We start from the raw sequence: 17,009 nt of genomic DNA, 5'->3' as shown, positions 1-17,009 counted from the left end.
CTCAAACTGCTTTTCTTGACGTAAAGAAATTTTGAAAATGTTCAAAATTTAATGGTGACAAAAAAAAAAAAAAAAGGAGATCTAGGTTTTATTCCTAAAAAGTATATCGCTGGTGTCAGGCCAGAACCTCATAAGTCAAAATTTGGCAAATTTAAGATTTTAAGACACTTTTTGGTCCGTCCACACATGTGGGTATCATTTTTACAAGATACCGACCCATCTAAAGTGTTGAATCTGGCCCTCTCTATGATGATGCAATATTAATGTTTGAACAAACATGCCGTTTTTGGGGTCTCCTGAAAATGATGATTTTTGAGGTACAAGGTGTTGGCCCAACCACAGCCAAAAAATGACACAGGGGCTGCAGTTACCGCTTTAGCCAGAGTTAGCAGTCATGAGTAAAAAAGTGACAAACTCCGCAATCATTAAATCATTAATATACATTTTTGACAGGCAATTAATTATTCTCAAGTTTTATCAAGGTGTACGACTGTCTTAGTGTAACATATCTATTTGTGAAACTATTTGATTATTTTCATATCTTAATATTAATTATGGTTATTGGTTGTAACAATTTTACGTTGACAATATTGCCTTGGAGGAGATGTATTTACATTTCCATAATCTCCAAGAGCAAACATTTTTTGAAATCTGAAACAGACTGGAGGATGTAGTGGCAATATACTAGGATTGAGGTCGAGGTTCAAGGTTGCACTGTAAAAGTCATAAAATGAAACATTTCACATTCAGTTGTTGAACGCATTTTATTTGAAGTTGCCATCTTTGCCAAACAACCATTAAAAACCAAAAGTACCATTACAAGATATACAGTATGTGTATATATATATATATATATATATATATATATATATATATATATATATATATATATTTTAAGTAGACATGTTTAGGTAGTGTTCACGCAAATAAACATATTACATTATTTGATTTCTTCAACTCCGATTCCTTCAAGTAATCTTATCAGTACACTAAAAAAGTTTTTTAACAGATTATGTCAAAAACTCAAATGAAAATACTAACACACATACAGCAGAGCAAATTCAAACACTGCATATTAAGCCTAAAAATACAACAATCCACAGCTCTTCTTTGTACATTTCATTTCAAGCATAAAATGCACAGGACAAAAAATAAAAAATAAAATAAAAATCTCTCAATTTAAAAGGCAGAATGAAAAGGATTGTCCTTAATAACACTAACACATAGATTAAAAGCATACTTTGCATTCAAGCGGGTGGCCAAATATGCTACAGAAGAGGAAAAAAAGGTCTAATTACCTCTCTGTATACAATATTTGCAAACTGTTTTTTTTTGTTTTGTTTTTTTTGCTCACACTAGATCAAACTTGCATTTATCATTGTACATATCTAACTTTAGGAAACCGGTATTTTTTTTAATGAGATGAGCTGGAAAATGTGTTCCAAAATAATAATCCCAACCTTTGCTGAGGCACATATTTAGAAGAAACAAATCTCATGGCACACCACCAACCAAAAATGTTCTAAGAAGTTTTGACACTGTTAATTCTGTTCTGTACCTTCTGCCATCTAGAAGAACATATAATTGTTCTACCTGTCACTGGCATAGATAATCGAACAAGGATACATTATTTGTAGTGAATAAATAACTTTGGGACCAATAAAATGGAATTGGATCGCTGGTTGGGAAGCTCTGCATTACACCAACCACTACACGATTGCATGTTGTCAGTCCTTCTCATTCTGCCTTTAAGTTGATCAAGTCACTCGAGAGTCTTTGAAAAGCTGAAAACTTTTGTTTATACACACATTTATGAAGGAAAAACAAAACACAACTTTAACTGAAACATGTTGAATTCCAATTCTGAATGATTTAACTGTGTCTTTCAACATATTCCACTAAAGGACACACAACACAATGCTCTCTTTCGAATAGCATTAGACATATAATGAACTTGAAAAGAATCCTTGTACATATTTCAAGCACTTTTAAGGTCTACCTCAACTCACCTTATAATGCAAAATCTAATTACTCTTATTTTCATCAGTAGTTTGACATACTATATTTGATTGTATGTGGCTATGATTATCTAATTATTGCTTAGGTTAAGTTCAGGATTTTTTTTCAACATCCTCATTACCTTAAATTTACATTTTTTTACATAATACATTATTTAAATGATTAATTTGTCATACAAACTTAAATTAATATGTACCCTTAAATATATCTGATAAATAAAGTCATTTCACCCCTTCGTAATTCCTGAAAATATGCTACATTGAAAGCAGGAGAGTCAACAATGTGTTTTTATATTTTAAAAGAAAAAAAAAGAAGTCATAAATTGCAGAAATGGACATCAATGACAACAACTGTGAAGACATACGGCTGGAACAGAATATTATGCCCAGTTGGTTTGCTCTGCACACTGTCTGCATAACGAGGTCAATACAGCCCATTCAGCAGATGCCTGAACACGATACAAAATGTATGCAGGCATTTCAGGCTGGAGGAGCTTTCCAGCCTCGATGTGTTTTTTCACAAACACACACACAGCAACTTGACATTGGCCATCAACGCGTACCCAGTTCCCACCTTTTGACTGTCCTGTGTGTAAGGTATCGTGTGTAAGGTAAGGCGTCTAGGTGGCACACCACCAGTGTGTAGGGGAGTGCGAGTTGAAAACAATTGTGACTGTCACACCGACATCGCCATGTATCGAATGATCTCGATGCAGATGTGTGAATGCACGTTTTAGAAAGCCATGTCCCACTCACGGAACAACTGTTGCAACTGATGCAACAATTTACCAAGAAGTCGTTGTTAACATAGACATTTTACAAAGAACAAATGTTTGGGAGGTACAAACAAGGTAGTATGGTTGAGAAAAGGGAGGCGTGACTGTTCAGGCAAGTTTGCATTACATGATGACAGCATTATGTTTAGCATTAAAATCTCTACACATGCTCAAGTTTGCTTAATGTTAAAAAAAATATTTAGGCCCTGATATTCACTATGTTTGATCACGGTCACATTGGAATAATTGTTGAAACATGGCTACAAAAAGAAATTAGGAGAGTTGTTGCTACGTATACAGTTGGGATTGAAAGTTTGGGCACCCCACGTAAACATTTGTATTACTTGTGCATAAACAAGCCAAGTAACGATTGAAAAATATCCAAAGGGCATCAAATTACAGATGAGACATTGCAACAACATGTCACAAAAAAAAAAAAAAAAAAAGATATTTATACCTCATCAGTGCTGTTGACCTCCAGGGTGCCGGTGGAAATTGGACTACTGTTGATAGAAGGAGGAAGAGGAAGGTGTTTTCGTAGGAAGAAAGAGAAGAGGAACACCACGAGTCTAGGAGTGAGAATTGGGACTTTGAATGTTGGAAGTATGACAGGAAAAGGTAGAGAGCTGGTTGACATGATGCAGAGGAGGAAGGTGGACATACTGTGTGTTCAGGAGACCAGGTGGAAAGGGAGCAAAGCTAGAAGTTTAGGAGCTGGTTTCAAATTGTTCTATTGTGATTTAAATCGGAAGAGAAATGGAGTAGGAGTTGTCATGAAGGAGGAAAACCCAAAAATGTGTGAACACATTTTTAATACTTTCACCTTCACTCCCCAAAATGTACCTACATGTTGTTTTTTATGCAAGAGCATACAGAAGGCTTTGATGAAGCTTCTGACATGAAGAGGTGACTTAAAGCAATGGTAGTTATTACCAAAAACAAAAAACAAAATAAACAAACAAACAACGGCGACCAGGCGGCAGCAGAGTATAAGAGATCAACCATGTTGCAACAAGCTCTTTTTGTCAGTGTTTACACCAGGAATGTGAATATTGATGAAACATATCTGTATTCTAATGCTAATTGCTGAACAACGGCAACATATATAAATGTACTTTTTTTTCTTAATGGAAGAAGAGGGTGTAATCTTTCTTTTGGTAGGTTCCATGTTTTTATAGCAATAGAACACAATATTCTGTGGGCCTTGCAAAATCGGTCAAAATTCAGTCTGGAAGGAAAGGAGATAAGGAGACTTGGTGGTGGAATGAGGAGGTGCAGAAGTGGATCCAGAGAAAGAGGTTAGCTAAGAAGCAGTGGGACACTGAGAGAACTGAAGAAAGTACAGGGAAATACAGCGTAAAGTGAAAGTAGAAGTGGCAAAGGCCAAACAAGGGGCTTACGATGACTTGTATGCTAGGTTGGACAGTAAGGAGGGAGAGACTGATCTATACAGGTTGGCAAGGCAAAGAGATAGAGATGGGAAGGACGTGCAGCAGGTTAGGGTAATAAAGGATAGGGATGGAAGAGTGTTGACAGATGCCAGCGGTGTGATGGGAAGATGGAAAGAGTACTTTGAAGAGTTGATGAATGAGGAAAATGAGAGATAACGAAGAGTAGAAGGGCTGACTGTTGTGGACCAGGAAGTAGCAAAGATTGGTAAGGATGAAGTGAGAAGGGCATTGAAGAGGAGGAAGAGTGGAAAGGCACTCGGTCCTGATGATATACCTGTGGAGGTATGGAAGTGTCCAGGAGAGGTAGCAGTAGAATTTCTGACTGGGTTGTTCAACAGCATCTTAGAAAGTGAGAAAATGCCGGAGGAATGGAGGAGAAGCGTGCTAGTTCCAATTTTTAAGAACAAGGGAGACGTGCAGAATTGTGGCAACTACAGAGGAATAAAGCTGATGAGCTTTTCCTGACATTTTTCCACTTTATAGTCTTCACTGACTGTTGGTGCAAGATCAGATGAATATGGTCATTTCAAACCTTTGAGACCAACATCACCTGATCTTTCCAGACAATGATTATGAACTATCCATGACATCATCAGGTCTCAGCTTTTCCAAAGGGGGAAGTGCATGCTTAAACTTTGCAGGGTGCCCAAACGTTTGCAGACACTATTATTTTGTTTTCTGGTATTTTGATCGTGTAAAAGATGGAAATGGAATTATAAGTTTGTCTCATCTGTAATTGGAAGCCTTCTGGAGATTTTTTTTTTAACCTGAGGTGTCCAAACGTTTGATTCCCACTGTACCTGTGATCTCATATTTTCATACACCGGCACAACTAGAAGGTAGAAGGTTTAGCTGACTCGTTAGCTATCCAATGGAAGTGGCTCCCCTCATTTCTTTCTAAATTCAGCAGAGAGGGTGCATGGTCTACAAAGCATGTAGCTGCAGTTGATGTATACGTGCAAAGTACATTTAAAAGGAACTGCAAGAAGATCACTTGTGGTTGTTGACAAGTTGGTCACTGTGAAGTGGGCACTTAGAGAGTGCCTTCTACTCCCAGTAGTACATAATAATAAATTGTACACTATATTAAATTACAATGTGATCAAAGGATATTCACAGGGCACATTCCTTGAAACCTGTAGTACCAGATATTTTGAATGGTATTTTTCCACGGAATATTTCTATTCTATTGTATATTTATATTCTATTTCCCATTTACCTAGTGGTGGGGGATCAATCCAAATATCGATATGTTTAATACCAAGTCAGTATAGATATCGGATCGATACTGGCACTAAAATATCGATCTCGCAGTTTAGTTTCAGTTTGGCTCTTTTATGCACTGCTGCAGTTTGGTCAAACAGATAACAGGCATGTCACAGTAGTGTGTGATCATGTGCCATCACTTGACTTAATTAGTATCATCTTTGTAGTAGATTGCATGAACAGATACAGTATTGTACTTGAAAAACTTTTGTTTTTTTGGTATGTGTATGTTTTATATTTGCAGTTGCAAGATAATCTTCAGCATCTTTACTTATGTTGAAAAAGAAGTGATGAAGGCAGAATTTTTTTTTACATTTTTTTTGTATTTGTAGTTTCTGATCAATATATGATAGTTTTTAAATTTATTTTCCTATAATCACTTTGTGCACTTTGTTTAAGAATGTTAAAAAATTATTTTGTTATGGTTGGAATGTTTCTGGGGGGAAAAACATTAATAAAGTATTTTCTATTTATCAATAAATGTTGTCCTTTGTTTAAAAAGGAAACAACACAAAAACACTTAAAGGTTGAAATTTGATTGTGAATAAGCAATTCAATGATACAGCTACCTTACTTTAAGAAAATAATTATATACCATGATTATCAAAAAGTATCAATATCGATGATACTGGCCCTGTATTTACTTGGTATCGGATCGATACCAAAATTTGCACAACACTATATTTACCTTGTAGCAATGTTTTGTTTTCCAATAATAATATGTGTTCATAAATAAATTGACAAATGGTAAAATAATATTGCCATTAATTGTATGTACTGGTAATTAAAAATAATAATAAAAAAAATACTATAACGTATATATCCTTATCGGGATATAAAATTACCTATATAAGGTGAGAATATTTTGTCGATTTTGCACAGCACTATGCCAAAACATCTTTTGTATTATCATATCATATAATGATATAAATAATGATAATGACATCAATGATATCATATATCATTTGTGGTATTTCATTTCCTCACTGAATGAGCTTCGATCAGAAAATCCTTATGGAAATGGGAATCGCCAGATTGAAATAAATGATCCCGTCACTTCTCAGTTTCTCACAATCGTCTCTGGCAAAGTTTTGATGCCTGACTAAGTCCAAAATTTAAAAAAAGTATTAAAAGATGACAAAAAGGAATTTAAAGACATAGAAGATAAGGAAGTGAGAGAGCAGACAACTTTACGCTAAGGTGATTAGTATTTGGTATGTACGTTTTAGGTTTAGGTATTGTAAGTTTTATGCTATATTGTGCATGGGTGGTATGAGAAACCATTCTGTGGTCTAACAAGGTTTCAGTCCCCTGTCTCCGCATTGGAATGTCTTTTAAAGATAAGACAGTTTGTCTTCGACCCAAACGGCAACTTTCTGTAATTCTGTTCTGTGTTCTATTAGCCAACCCCATGCTTATCATCTTTCCACAATGCTCTCACTAGTCAGTAACGTGTAGAGTACCAGTCATTGTCGGTCAGCTGAACAAGCTCATTGACGACATCTAGCAGGTTATAATTATGTTTCTTTAGCAGCCGCTGGTTGAGTGGTCTGTCGCCAAATCCCATCTCTACAAGCACGGCCATCATGGTCTCTTGTGTGGATTCGTCTACTGGAGGCTGCACATAAACAGATCAAGATCAATCTCTGCTCAATGCTACTCACACTGGAAGAGAAGGTACACACATAAAGATATAAGGCGTGGCTTTGTTCTGATGTGTTTTAGATTGTGTATCAAGTGTAAAAGCTCAACCAGGGACGGGGGTTGGAAATTAGCATTTGCATAAACTCTGTATGCTCAACATCAGCTGCAAGCTATGCTTAGTATCTACCGGTATGTCTGATTGCATTGCCCCTGTTAAATAAACTAATAAAAGGAAATGAAAAAGATTGCCTTATAAGAACTTCCGGACTTTCGGTCCTCTTTGGAAACACACGGCAACTACCGGCTCATTGTGTTCTGTCTAATCACCAACGAAGAAGCTCTCCTCATTCAGAGGTTGAGACATGTTATTTAGGTCAAAGTGGCCAGCAGATTCCACATTTGGCAAATTTAAGCCAGTCATGAAAAACTACTTACTGCTATTATCATGTTTTCCACTCAAGTAAATATGGGAAGCCATTATACCGCAGCAAAGAAGCAACAAATGAGCTCTGTCATGCAACAGAAAACATCCAGCTCTCAAAAACAGGCTTTAGAATCAATAATACTGACCAATGGGATTGTTTCTTTAACCAATCAATTGAAATTTTCCTTACAAGAACAATTAGCTGGCCCACCGTAAAGCAAGCATTTTTAAGTTCTTTTGATTGGTTGGTAAGTGCAAGCAAAGTTCGGCTCGCAAAACACCGCAGCCTTATGCACACAATACATTTATTAAACAGTATCTCTGGTGAGTATACTGTATTTTATTTTCGAGCTTTCATTTTTGTACATAAATATTGATTCTGAACTGCACGCTTACACACTGTTATAGTCCATTTTTTTGTATAGCATTGACAGTTTCTATATTTGTGTGATGTCATAGTGGTGGTATGAAGAGGTGATAAAGCCAGGTTAGTCCCTACTGAAGGCCCAGGTATCAAATAAACAACCCAAAATGGATTTAAACTAAATAAAAATTAAAACTGGCCCTTGACCAGCACACTAATTAATGTTTAAAAAATGCCTGGATGTTTGATTTACAAAAAGGTAGCCCTCGTTGTCTCCCAGTAACTTTGGAGGTAGAAGCTCAGACCATTTTTGAGAGAAGTCAGTCCAGACATAGGGTAAAGTTTGTTACGGGCTTAAAAAACATCTGAAATGTTTGTACTTTCCAATGTATTTATTTCAGCAGAAACATGGACACTACATTTAAAATAATAATAATAATAATAATGCAGAGAGGGACATACCTGTGTCGGACCTTGTCCAGTAAACAAAGCTTTGTAGGCAGAAGCGGCAACTGACAGCGCTCCTTTAACCAGGTCACTGGTGACACCTGGATGCCTGAGGACAGACAACAAATATGTCATATCACAAAGACATTTTGAACATATTCAAAATTTGATGGCGACCATAAAAACTGTTTGCGACCATCACTCATTCATTCCCAGCCATTTTCACTGAAGCAAGCCCCTTCGCTCCTGGCTGGTTTTACTGGACTTTGACTGATTTTGCACGGCCCACAGAATATTGTGTGCTATTGCTATAAAAACATGGAACCTACCAAAAGAAAGATTAGAGTCTCTTCTTTTACCAGGAAAAAAGGTATATTTTTATCCATTTCCATTTTGCAACAATTAGCATTAGAATATCTAAGTTTCATCATTATTTACAAATCTGCTTAGAATTGTGGGGAAACAGCTTGTTTTCATCATGGCTCTGGTTGCACTATTATACTCTGCTGCCACCTGCTGGCCGTTTTTGTAATTACTACCATTTTTTTTTTAACCCATTCTTTGCAGTTGAGAGGCTGTATCAAAGCCTTCTGTATGCTCTAGCATAAAAAACATAAAAAGGTATAAATACATATTTGGGACACTTAATCACTTTATACATTTAACAAATGACATATTTATTCATACGTTTTTTTTTTTTTTGGAGCAAATGAGTAAAAACGGTTTGTGAACGTCTTTGCAACCTTTTGCAAACTCGAAGGAACCCGGATGAAAAATCAACTTTGGCTACATGCGCACATCCTCACAAGACTTTGCCGCTCAGTGAAATATAGGCTTAGCTCCACCCATGGGCATCAAGGTAAGTCAGCATTGCTCAGGCATTAATTGACAAGGCTGAATGTGTGGCTCATTTAAAAAAAAAAAAAAAAAAAAAAAAAAAAAAAGGAAAATATGTGCTGCAATTTTTGATCTTTGTAGTATTTTAGAAAGCAGCTACAGTATTAAGACATACAGGAACTGTTATTAAATTGAGGAAAATGATTTGTCTCCTTTAATACAAAGTTAATTAATTTGCTGGTTGTTATACGGTTGTCTTTGACAACATATAATGCTAGACAAAAATATTTACTGAATACATTCCACAAAATCCCAACTACTGCTAAAAATGTGCGGCTATTTCTTACCTGGGATTCTCAGTGCAGTCTACCTCAGCGTCTGCAGTGGCTTCTGATCCTTCTGACTGTTTCTTTTCAGCACCTGAGGATGAAAGACAAGACACTATTACATGCAGCATGAACCTTGACATTTCAATGTCGTAAATTTTTCATATCAAAATATTACCATCCTCAGTCTGATACAGTTCAGAGTGCTCTGCTTCCTCCTCATCTGGAACATTTCCCCCTGCTGCTTCCCCACTGCTCTCTGGACTGTGAATATGAATAACAATTCCACATTGACATGATCAGTGAATGCCATTGTCATGTGCTGAGCAACTAAAGAAAATGTCATTTCCCCATATAGCATGATACACTTGCAGTCATTAGTGTAGCCTTGGGTGTTCCTGTAGTATGTTCAGATTCACGACTTGGATTTTTCTCATTTAATTGCAAATATTTTACCCAACAAAAATGATGTGATGTTGATGGAGTGACAATTCCTCCAAATTAAAGGAAATATGACACCACCATACATACTGACCTTGGTGTAAGGATGGCTGTAGGTGGTGCCACCACCTCAGGTGTCAATGGCTCATCATCTAATGTCTGAGATGTGCAAAGCATGTCGTTAGCGCTGCTGTTGCCCAATGTTCCTGTGATGTCAAGTTCCTTGTCCTCTTGCGCGGAGGTACCATCTGAGTGCTCACAGGTAAGGATTTCAGGGTCTGTGGGTGTACTTGGAGGGATGTCACCAGGTTGAGACAGAGCAGAGCTGCAACAGATTGAGGAATATAGAATATGTTCAAAATAATTTGTGTTAGGTATTCAGGACTGTATTGCACCTATGGTCACTCTTTGCTTAAACGGAAACTCAAATCAAATACTTTTTTGAAATATTGTTCTAGGTGCCCAAAGTATTCTGATTAATATTGCATTAATTAATGTGATGACAAGATGACAGGACAAAACACAGATAAATATCTCCCATTTGCAGAACCGCCGGCTGGGGCCTCAGTCCGCTTGACATTTGTCATGATGTACAGTAAAACCTCCGCTGACCAACGCTTAAGCTCACGAACTTTTCGCCTCAAGAACATTAAATTCACGAGCATATAGTCTCTGCTGACGAACTAGTTTTCGGCGGACGAACCAAACCACGCGGTCGAACAGCACCACGGTGGCGGCCACAAGAAGCTGACGCACGCTCACGGCGTCCCAGTTCGTCACCCCCTTTCTTTTAGTGCGGACGCGGTTTGTGTTTGATAGACATTTTGGACCATATTGAGTGTACTTTTGCTATTATGGGACCGAAAAAGACCCCACCACAGGCTAGTGTTAAGCCTAATGCTACGTTCTCACCAAAAGCGAGGGACGGCGAGGGACGGCGGCGCGTTTGCATTGTAGTCAATGGAGTTCGCGCCACTAAAAAAAGCGAAAGTGCTATCACGTACCTCAAAAAAGGAGAAAATAGTGCCACGGCTGTTTAGTCCCAGGAAAGAGGTGAAAGTAGTTGGCGGTGCTCACTTTTTGTTGACTCCCTAAAGTGCTCGACTTCCTTGTTCACCAAGGGACACGCCTCCTCCGCTCTGGTGAGCACGAAAGCGCGAATGAGCGGCAGCCGTTCCATAAACACTCTACGCGGTGAAACGCTCGCGAATGAAGCGTTCCAGTTCGCCTTTTCGGATTTGGTGAGAACGTAGCATAAGAAGACATTAAAGAAAATTACGATCGAGCAGAAGAAGGAGATCATTGAAAAACACGAACGAGGTGTGCGTTTGTGTGACTTAGCGTCCCAGTACCAGTACGCTAAGTCTACCATTGCTACCATCCTTTAGAACTACCATCACAAAGGTAAATAAAACGACTTTATTATACAGCACAGTTTATTTCTTTAATTACAACACAATAGCACATTTATTATACATAAAATAAGGTATATTTTTGTGTAGTTTTAAGGCTTATTTAGTAGAAAATTATGTTTTATAGGGACCTGGGAACGGATTATTCTCATTTTAATGGTTTCTTATGGGAAATAAATGTTCAGAAGAAGAACTTTTTGCCTTACACACACTTTCTGAGAACCAATTATGTTCGTGAGCTGAGGTATCACTGTATGTTGTATTTTTGCTCCATGTACAGCACTTTGTATGCAGCGGTGGTTGCTTAAAGTACTCTATAAAAGTAGTTGAGAAATACAGAAAAACAATTCTTTTGAAAATGACAAACTACTGCTTTAAATAGGCCCACACACCTGTACATGGACTCCCCCAGTGGCCGGCTGGTGTCAAAACAGTCAGGCAGGATGATAATGTATTCCTCTGAGGAGGTTGAAGATGAGCGACTTCTCATGCCTTCTTTCTTCTTCAATCCTTCTTTCATCTCTGATTCTTTCTCACTGACCATTCCTTTGGACTGCACACCGACACAGTCATTGCGCGGACCCACACCTTCACCTGTGTTGAATACCAGGTTAAGTGACATGAAAAAACCGTGGGGTATCAAAACCTAAAAAAAATGTTTGTATATTATGAGACAGCTGAATATGAAATGAAATGTTAAAATGTATATGTGGAAGAGTAGTAAAGACATGGGCATACAGATGAAATATATCATATTCATATGTAAGTCCGTGAGTAAATAGTAGCAGTGAGCGGATGTGGAGTAAATTGAACATGGCTACTTGAAGAGCGACAGTAGTGAAAGACATATGTCGTCGTTACGGTCAAAACTTGATGGTCGTGTGATGATGAGACTTCTGGCGCCGGTGAGTGACGTTCCTCACGAAGAAAACGTCAGAGCAAACAAACAAATTTGATTTCACGGTTCGTTTTAAGATGGGCTGAAATCGCTTTCAACGCCCAAGTGACCAGACCAACTTTCGTTCGTTCAAGAAAGTGGGTGTGGCTTGCCAGGCTAGTAAAATCGTGAGATTAGCAGGAGAAATGACTGACTGGGAGCCATGTGGGAGATTGGCAAAGAACTAACAAACAAACAAACACCATTAACTGTGTTTTAATGAGCATACCACACTGAAATGAAGGGAAGGGCTTGATGAAGTTGGGGAGCACCGTGTGTGTGTGTGCGTGTGGGTGTGGGGGTGTGTGCGTGTGGGGTGTGGAGTGTAAATTGAAGACTATTATTGTACAGGAAATATAAGGAACAATGGGTATTTATATCCAAATTATCCACTCAATTCAACACATGTTCAACATTTGCGGCCTCAAAACTAATATATATATATATATATATATATATATATATATATATATATATATATATATATATATATATATATATATACATACATACAATTTTCATGCTCTTGTCTGACATAAGTAATTTTTTTTTAACTTTGATTTTAAACATTTTTTTTAATTCAACAAGTGAGTCACATCTCTAATTGTAACATGTATTTATTACATGTTTTGATGCATTTTTATGCTTTGTAAGACATTTATGTGTGAATTTTGGGAGGCTTGGAACGGATTAAGACATTTACATGGAAAATGCGTCTCTACTTACAAAATTTTCTAGTTAAGAACTTTCTTCCAGAACCAATTCATTTCGTAAGTAGAAGTACCACTGTATAATAACGACATTAATAATTCTCTAAACAAATATTAGTCAATTGTAAGTAAATAAAAATACACATTGGCAAACAACGTGTTCTATTCCGTTCCTCCGTGACCGGGCAGGTGTCACATGACTACTAATGCGCAAAAAATGTTTCCATTACACGTTTGCGAAATACTTCTATTTAGACACTTCTCAAAAACCACCTCATGAGAGCGCAAAAACCTTTTTGCGATATTTGATTATTTTTTATTTTTTTTTATTTATTTTTTTTCGCAAATCCAGTGTTTCTATTACCAGCTTGCTTTTGTGAAACATGCCTTTTGCGCCAAATTGAGGGTAATGGAAACGCACCTAGAGATAGTTTTAATAACGTTTTTTGTTTTAATGAAAAGCTTTAATAAGAAAAAACATCTTAGATTGTTAATCTTTCAGATTTAAAATAAATGTTACTCATCTTTGTCAGTATAAATGTGATGCAACTTCTACTCAACCACTCACCGATGTTGGTGGTGTTGAGTGTTGGTACTGAGCTGGGGCCAGCCACCTGTGCTGGGCCCATAGACTGAGGAGCTAGTAGGGCGGCTTTCAGAGGGGATGGGAGGGAAGACTTCAGCATAGCTGGTGGCTTCAAGGAATTGTGAGCACTTTCCAAGATTTCTTCAGTTTTCCCGGCTTTACTTTTCACACAGGAGCCAATCTGAACAGCCGGACGCACCACTGTGAGCAAGCAGAATATTAACTATAAACCTACAGGACGTCTATATATTCAAATAGCCAACTTGCACCTTCTGTTGTGTTGGTTTACCTGCTCCAGAGCAGGAAGATCTCATCGGGGTGTGGTCAGGGGCCTCTTCCAATGTCATTGAGCGTATAACAGTTTCACATACAAACTGAGTGCCACTGATTTCTTCCTCACCCTCCTCTTGTGCTGGTATGCCACTATCCTCAGCACCAGAACTCGCTCCTTGAGATACATCTAAAGGGACATGCAAAATTATAGAATAAAAAGACAACGTTTACGTTTGTAGCCGCTAGAACTCAGACAAACGTATCACCCATCACATAATGGACAATAAAGAGGCTACATCAGAGGATGCAAACAACTTATTACAGAGAAGAATAATTTGAGCCTTCTTGGGAGTGGCCAGGCTGGAATTTGTCAAAAAGTACACAGACTCGCTTTAATAAACGGAAAGGTTTTTGGGGTCAAATTGGGAGAAAGTAAATAGCCTGACTAGCTGCTAATGAAGAGTCTGAACAACGTAATACACTAAAACTAACACCTGAGAGAACCTGGAAAAGCATACCAAAAGACCAACGCAAACATTTGGTAAGACTTGATGCGATAATGAAGGCAAACATTTTGTAACTACGTTTTAAGTCTTATTCACTTTTATTTTAACTGTATTTGTCCCCCCAAAAATTGTTCACTTAGGTGATCAGACATTTGCCACAAACAACACACAATCATAACAGTACCCCCACCCCCCACCGCCACCCCAAAAGGACACCTCGCAGGTGCTGGGAGTGAAAGTCCCGCAGTAAAGACGGATCAAGAACCCAGGAGCGGGGAATCCATTGGCGGTCCTCGGGGCCATATCCTTCCCAGTCAACCAAATACTGCATCAAGAATTTCCCTTACTGTATAAACTGGCTCACCATCAATCAGCCGAGGAGGAGGAGGAGGAGGAGGCACCGACGGCGGGCTCAGTGGGCTGGAGACAGCTGTCTTGATCAGAGAAATATGGAACACCGGATGAACCTTGAGAGTTGGTGGGAGCTTGAGTTTGACAGAGACCAGATTGACCATGGAGTCGATTTCGAACGGACCGATGAAATGGGGATTCAACTTCCTGGACCCCCCAGTCAGATGCAAATTCCTTGTGGAGAGCCACACTTCTTGCCCCGGGCGGTAATCGGGAGCAGGCATCCGCCGCCGATTAGCAATCTGTTGATTGCGGTTAGCGATGCATGAAAGCGCCGATAGAAATTAGCGAAGCCCAAAAACCGCTGTAACTGCTTCCTCGTGGTTGGGGTTGGCCAGTCGATCACTGCTTGGATCTCTGCGGGGTCGGCTCTTAAGTGACCCTTCTTTATAATGAACCCCAGAAATTGCACTGACTCAGAATGGAATGCACATTTCTCTACCATCAAATAAAGTCGGTTCTCTAGCAAGCGTGGTAACACCATTCTGACATGGTGACGTGTTCATTGAGATCTTTGGAAAAGATTAAGATATCACGGTAGACGAAACAAAACTGATTGAGCATGTCTCTCAGCATGTCTCATTTATTAGCCGTTGAAAAACGGCTGGGGCATTAGTGAGTCCGAAGGGCATGACCAGATATTCGAAGTGACCTAACGTAGTTTTAAATGCTGTCTTCCCCTCATCCCCCTCTTTGATCCTCACCAAATGGTATGCACTCCAGAGATCTAGTTTGGTGAACACTGTTGCTGTCCGTAAGGGAGTTAATGCTGAATCCAGGAGCAGTAGTGGGTATTTATATTTAGCCGTAATGTCGTTAAGGCCCGGGAGTCAACACACGGAGGTAAGGTCTTGTCCTTGTTATCAATGAAGAAGAACCCAGCAACCACCGGCGAAGACGAAGGGCGAATCAAACCGGCAGCTAGTTACTTAGTTATGTACTCGTCTAACGCTTCCTGTTCAGGTTGGGACACCTGGTACAGTTTGGAATTAGGTAATGGGGCATTCGGAACAAGATTTATCTTATTCTTTACTGCACAACCGATATTTATATTTATGTACAGCACTTTGTATACAGCAATGCCTGTTCTTAAAGTGCTTTATAAACAAAGTTGAATTGAGTTGAGAAAGGAACGTTATTCAACTCAATGACCTCGAAACTAGGTTTCTCTAATGGTTGACGAACGTCTTCAGCGGACTTCGGAGTCGGAGTGTAGGACAGTTAAGGTCCCCTAAAAATCCTGGATCAATAACAGTCATCGGCCCCTGAATCGATTAGAACATTTCTCTTAATTACCTTCCTAAAACCCCATACTTTCCCAGCCAGTTCAAGTGTTTTTGCATTCGTCACCCGATGGAAAAGTTCTGTCTCGTCTTCATACTACTCACACTGGGAATCTGTGCTGGGGGGGAGGGTCAGTGTTGGCACAGGCTGACTGGTTCTCCACCGGCCGTTGCCCTCCCCGTACTGAAACAGGACCAGCTCGATGTGGAAGTTGGATCGGGCATGATACTTGGTCTGGAAGCGTCTCAGTCGCTCGGCCTGACTGAGGCATCATCCGCCGATCCGCATGGGCTCCTCTCTGAAAGCTTGGTCTCTCCTCCCTGGCTCGATGACTGATGTCGCAAGCCCGGGGCCACCTCCATGATCCGTTGGGATGGTCTCAGTGGTACGCGACGGGTACCGGGGAAGCTCCCTGCAACGTTCTCTCCAACGCTCCCCCAAGCGGTTGTCCAGTCGCATGGCAAGAGCGATGAGCCCCTCTAAATCAGTTGTTTCATTCCTGACAGCTAGCTCGTCCTTTACTGTCCAGGCCCCGGAGGAAAATAATACACAAAGCAGTATCATCTAAACCACTTTCTGCAGCCAGTATGCAGAATTCAATGGCATAGTCTGCCACAGATTGGTTTCCTTGGGTATAAACCATCAGCCTACTTCGAGCCTCCTGGCCTTTGACAGGATGATCAAAAACGTGCTTGAATTCAGCAAGGAAAATCGGAAGTGAAGTGCGCACTACTGGTTTGGCATTGCTTACCGCCATAGCCCAAGTTGCTGCTTTACCCGTAAGTAAACTCATCATAAATGCGACTTTAGTCTTATCTTGAGCATAAATAAAGGGTTGTTGGTCAAATACTAACGAACAGTGTTGAATAAATTCTCTGCACGACCCGGGCTCACCC

At 39.2% G+C, this 17,009-nt stretch overlaps 1 protein-coding gene across 1 annotated transcript in view; it reads right to left on the bottom strand.

The window, feature by feature from the left end:
- Positions 1 to 891: 891 nt before the first annotated feature.
- The window catches only part of nbr1b (NBR1 autophagy cargo receptor b), a 30,812-nt gene continuing 14,694 nt past the window's right edge, over positions 892 to 17,009 (bottom strand). The window contains exons 16-23 of the mRNA XM_077535723.1: positions 13,929 to 14,099; positions 13,622 to 13,840; positions 11,799 to 12,000; positions 10,089 to 10,319; positions 9,732 to 9,817; positions 9,575 to 9,647; positions 8,406 to 8,499; positions 892 to 7,129 (exon numbers count right to left, since the gene is read on the bottom strand). Of these exons, the coding sequence (XP_077391849.1) occupies positions 6,956 to 7,129; positions 8,406 to 8,499; positions 9,575 to 9,647; positions 9,732 to 9,817; positions 10,089 to 10,319; positions 11,799 to 12,000; positions 13,622 to 13,840; positions 13,929 to 14,099 (1,250 nt within the window). The 3' untranslated portion in view covers positions 892 to 6,955. The remainder of the gene's footprint in view (positions 7,130 to 8,405; positions 8,500 to 9,574; positions 9,648 to 9,731; positions 9,818 to 10,088; positions 10,320 to 11,798; positions 12,001 to 13,621; positions 13,841 to 13,928; positions 14,100 to 17,009) is intronic.

Source organism: Festucalex cinctus, chromosome 1 (assembly GCF_051991245.1).
Source record: "Festucalex cinctus isolate MCC-2025b chromosome 1, RoL_Fcin_1.0, whole genome shotgun sequence".
Lineage (NCBI taxonomy): Eukaryota > Metazoa > Chordata > Actinopteri > Syngnathiformes > Syngnathidae > Festucalex > Festucalex cinctus.
This window is presented reverse-complemented; position numbering and strand designations above follow the sequence as displayed.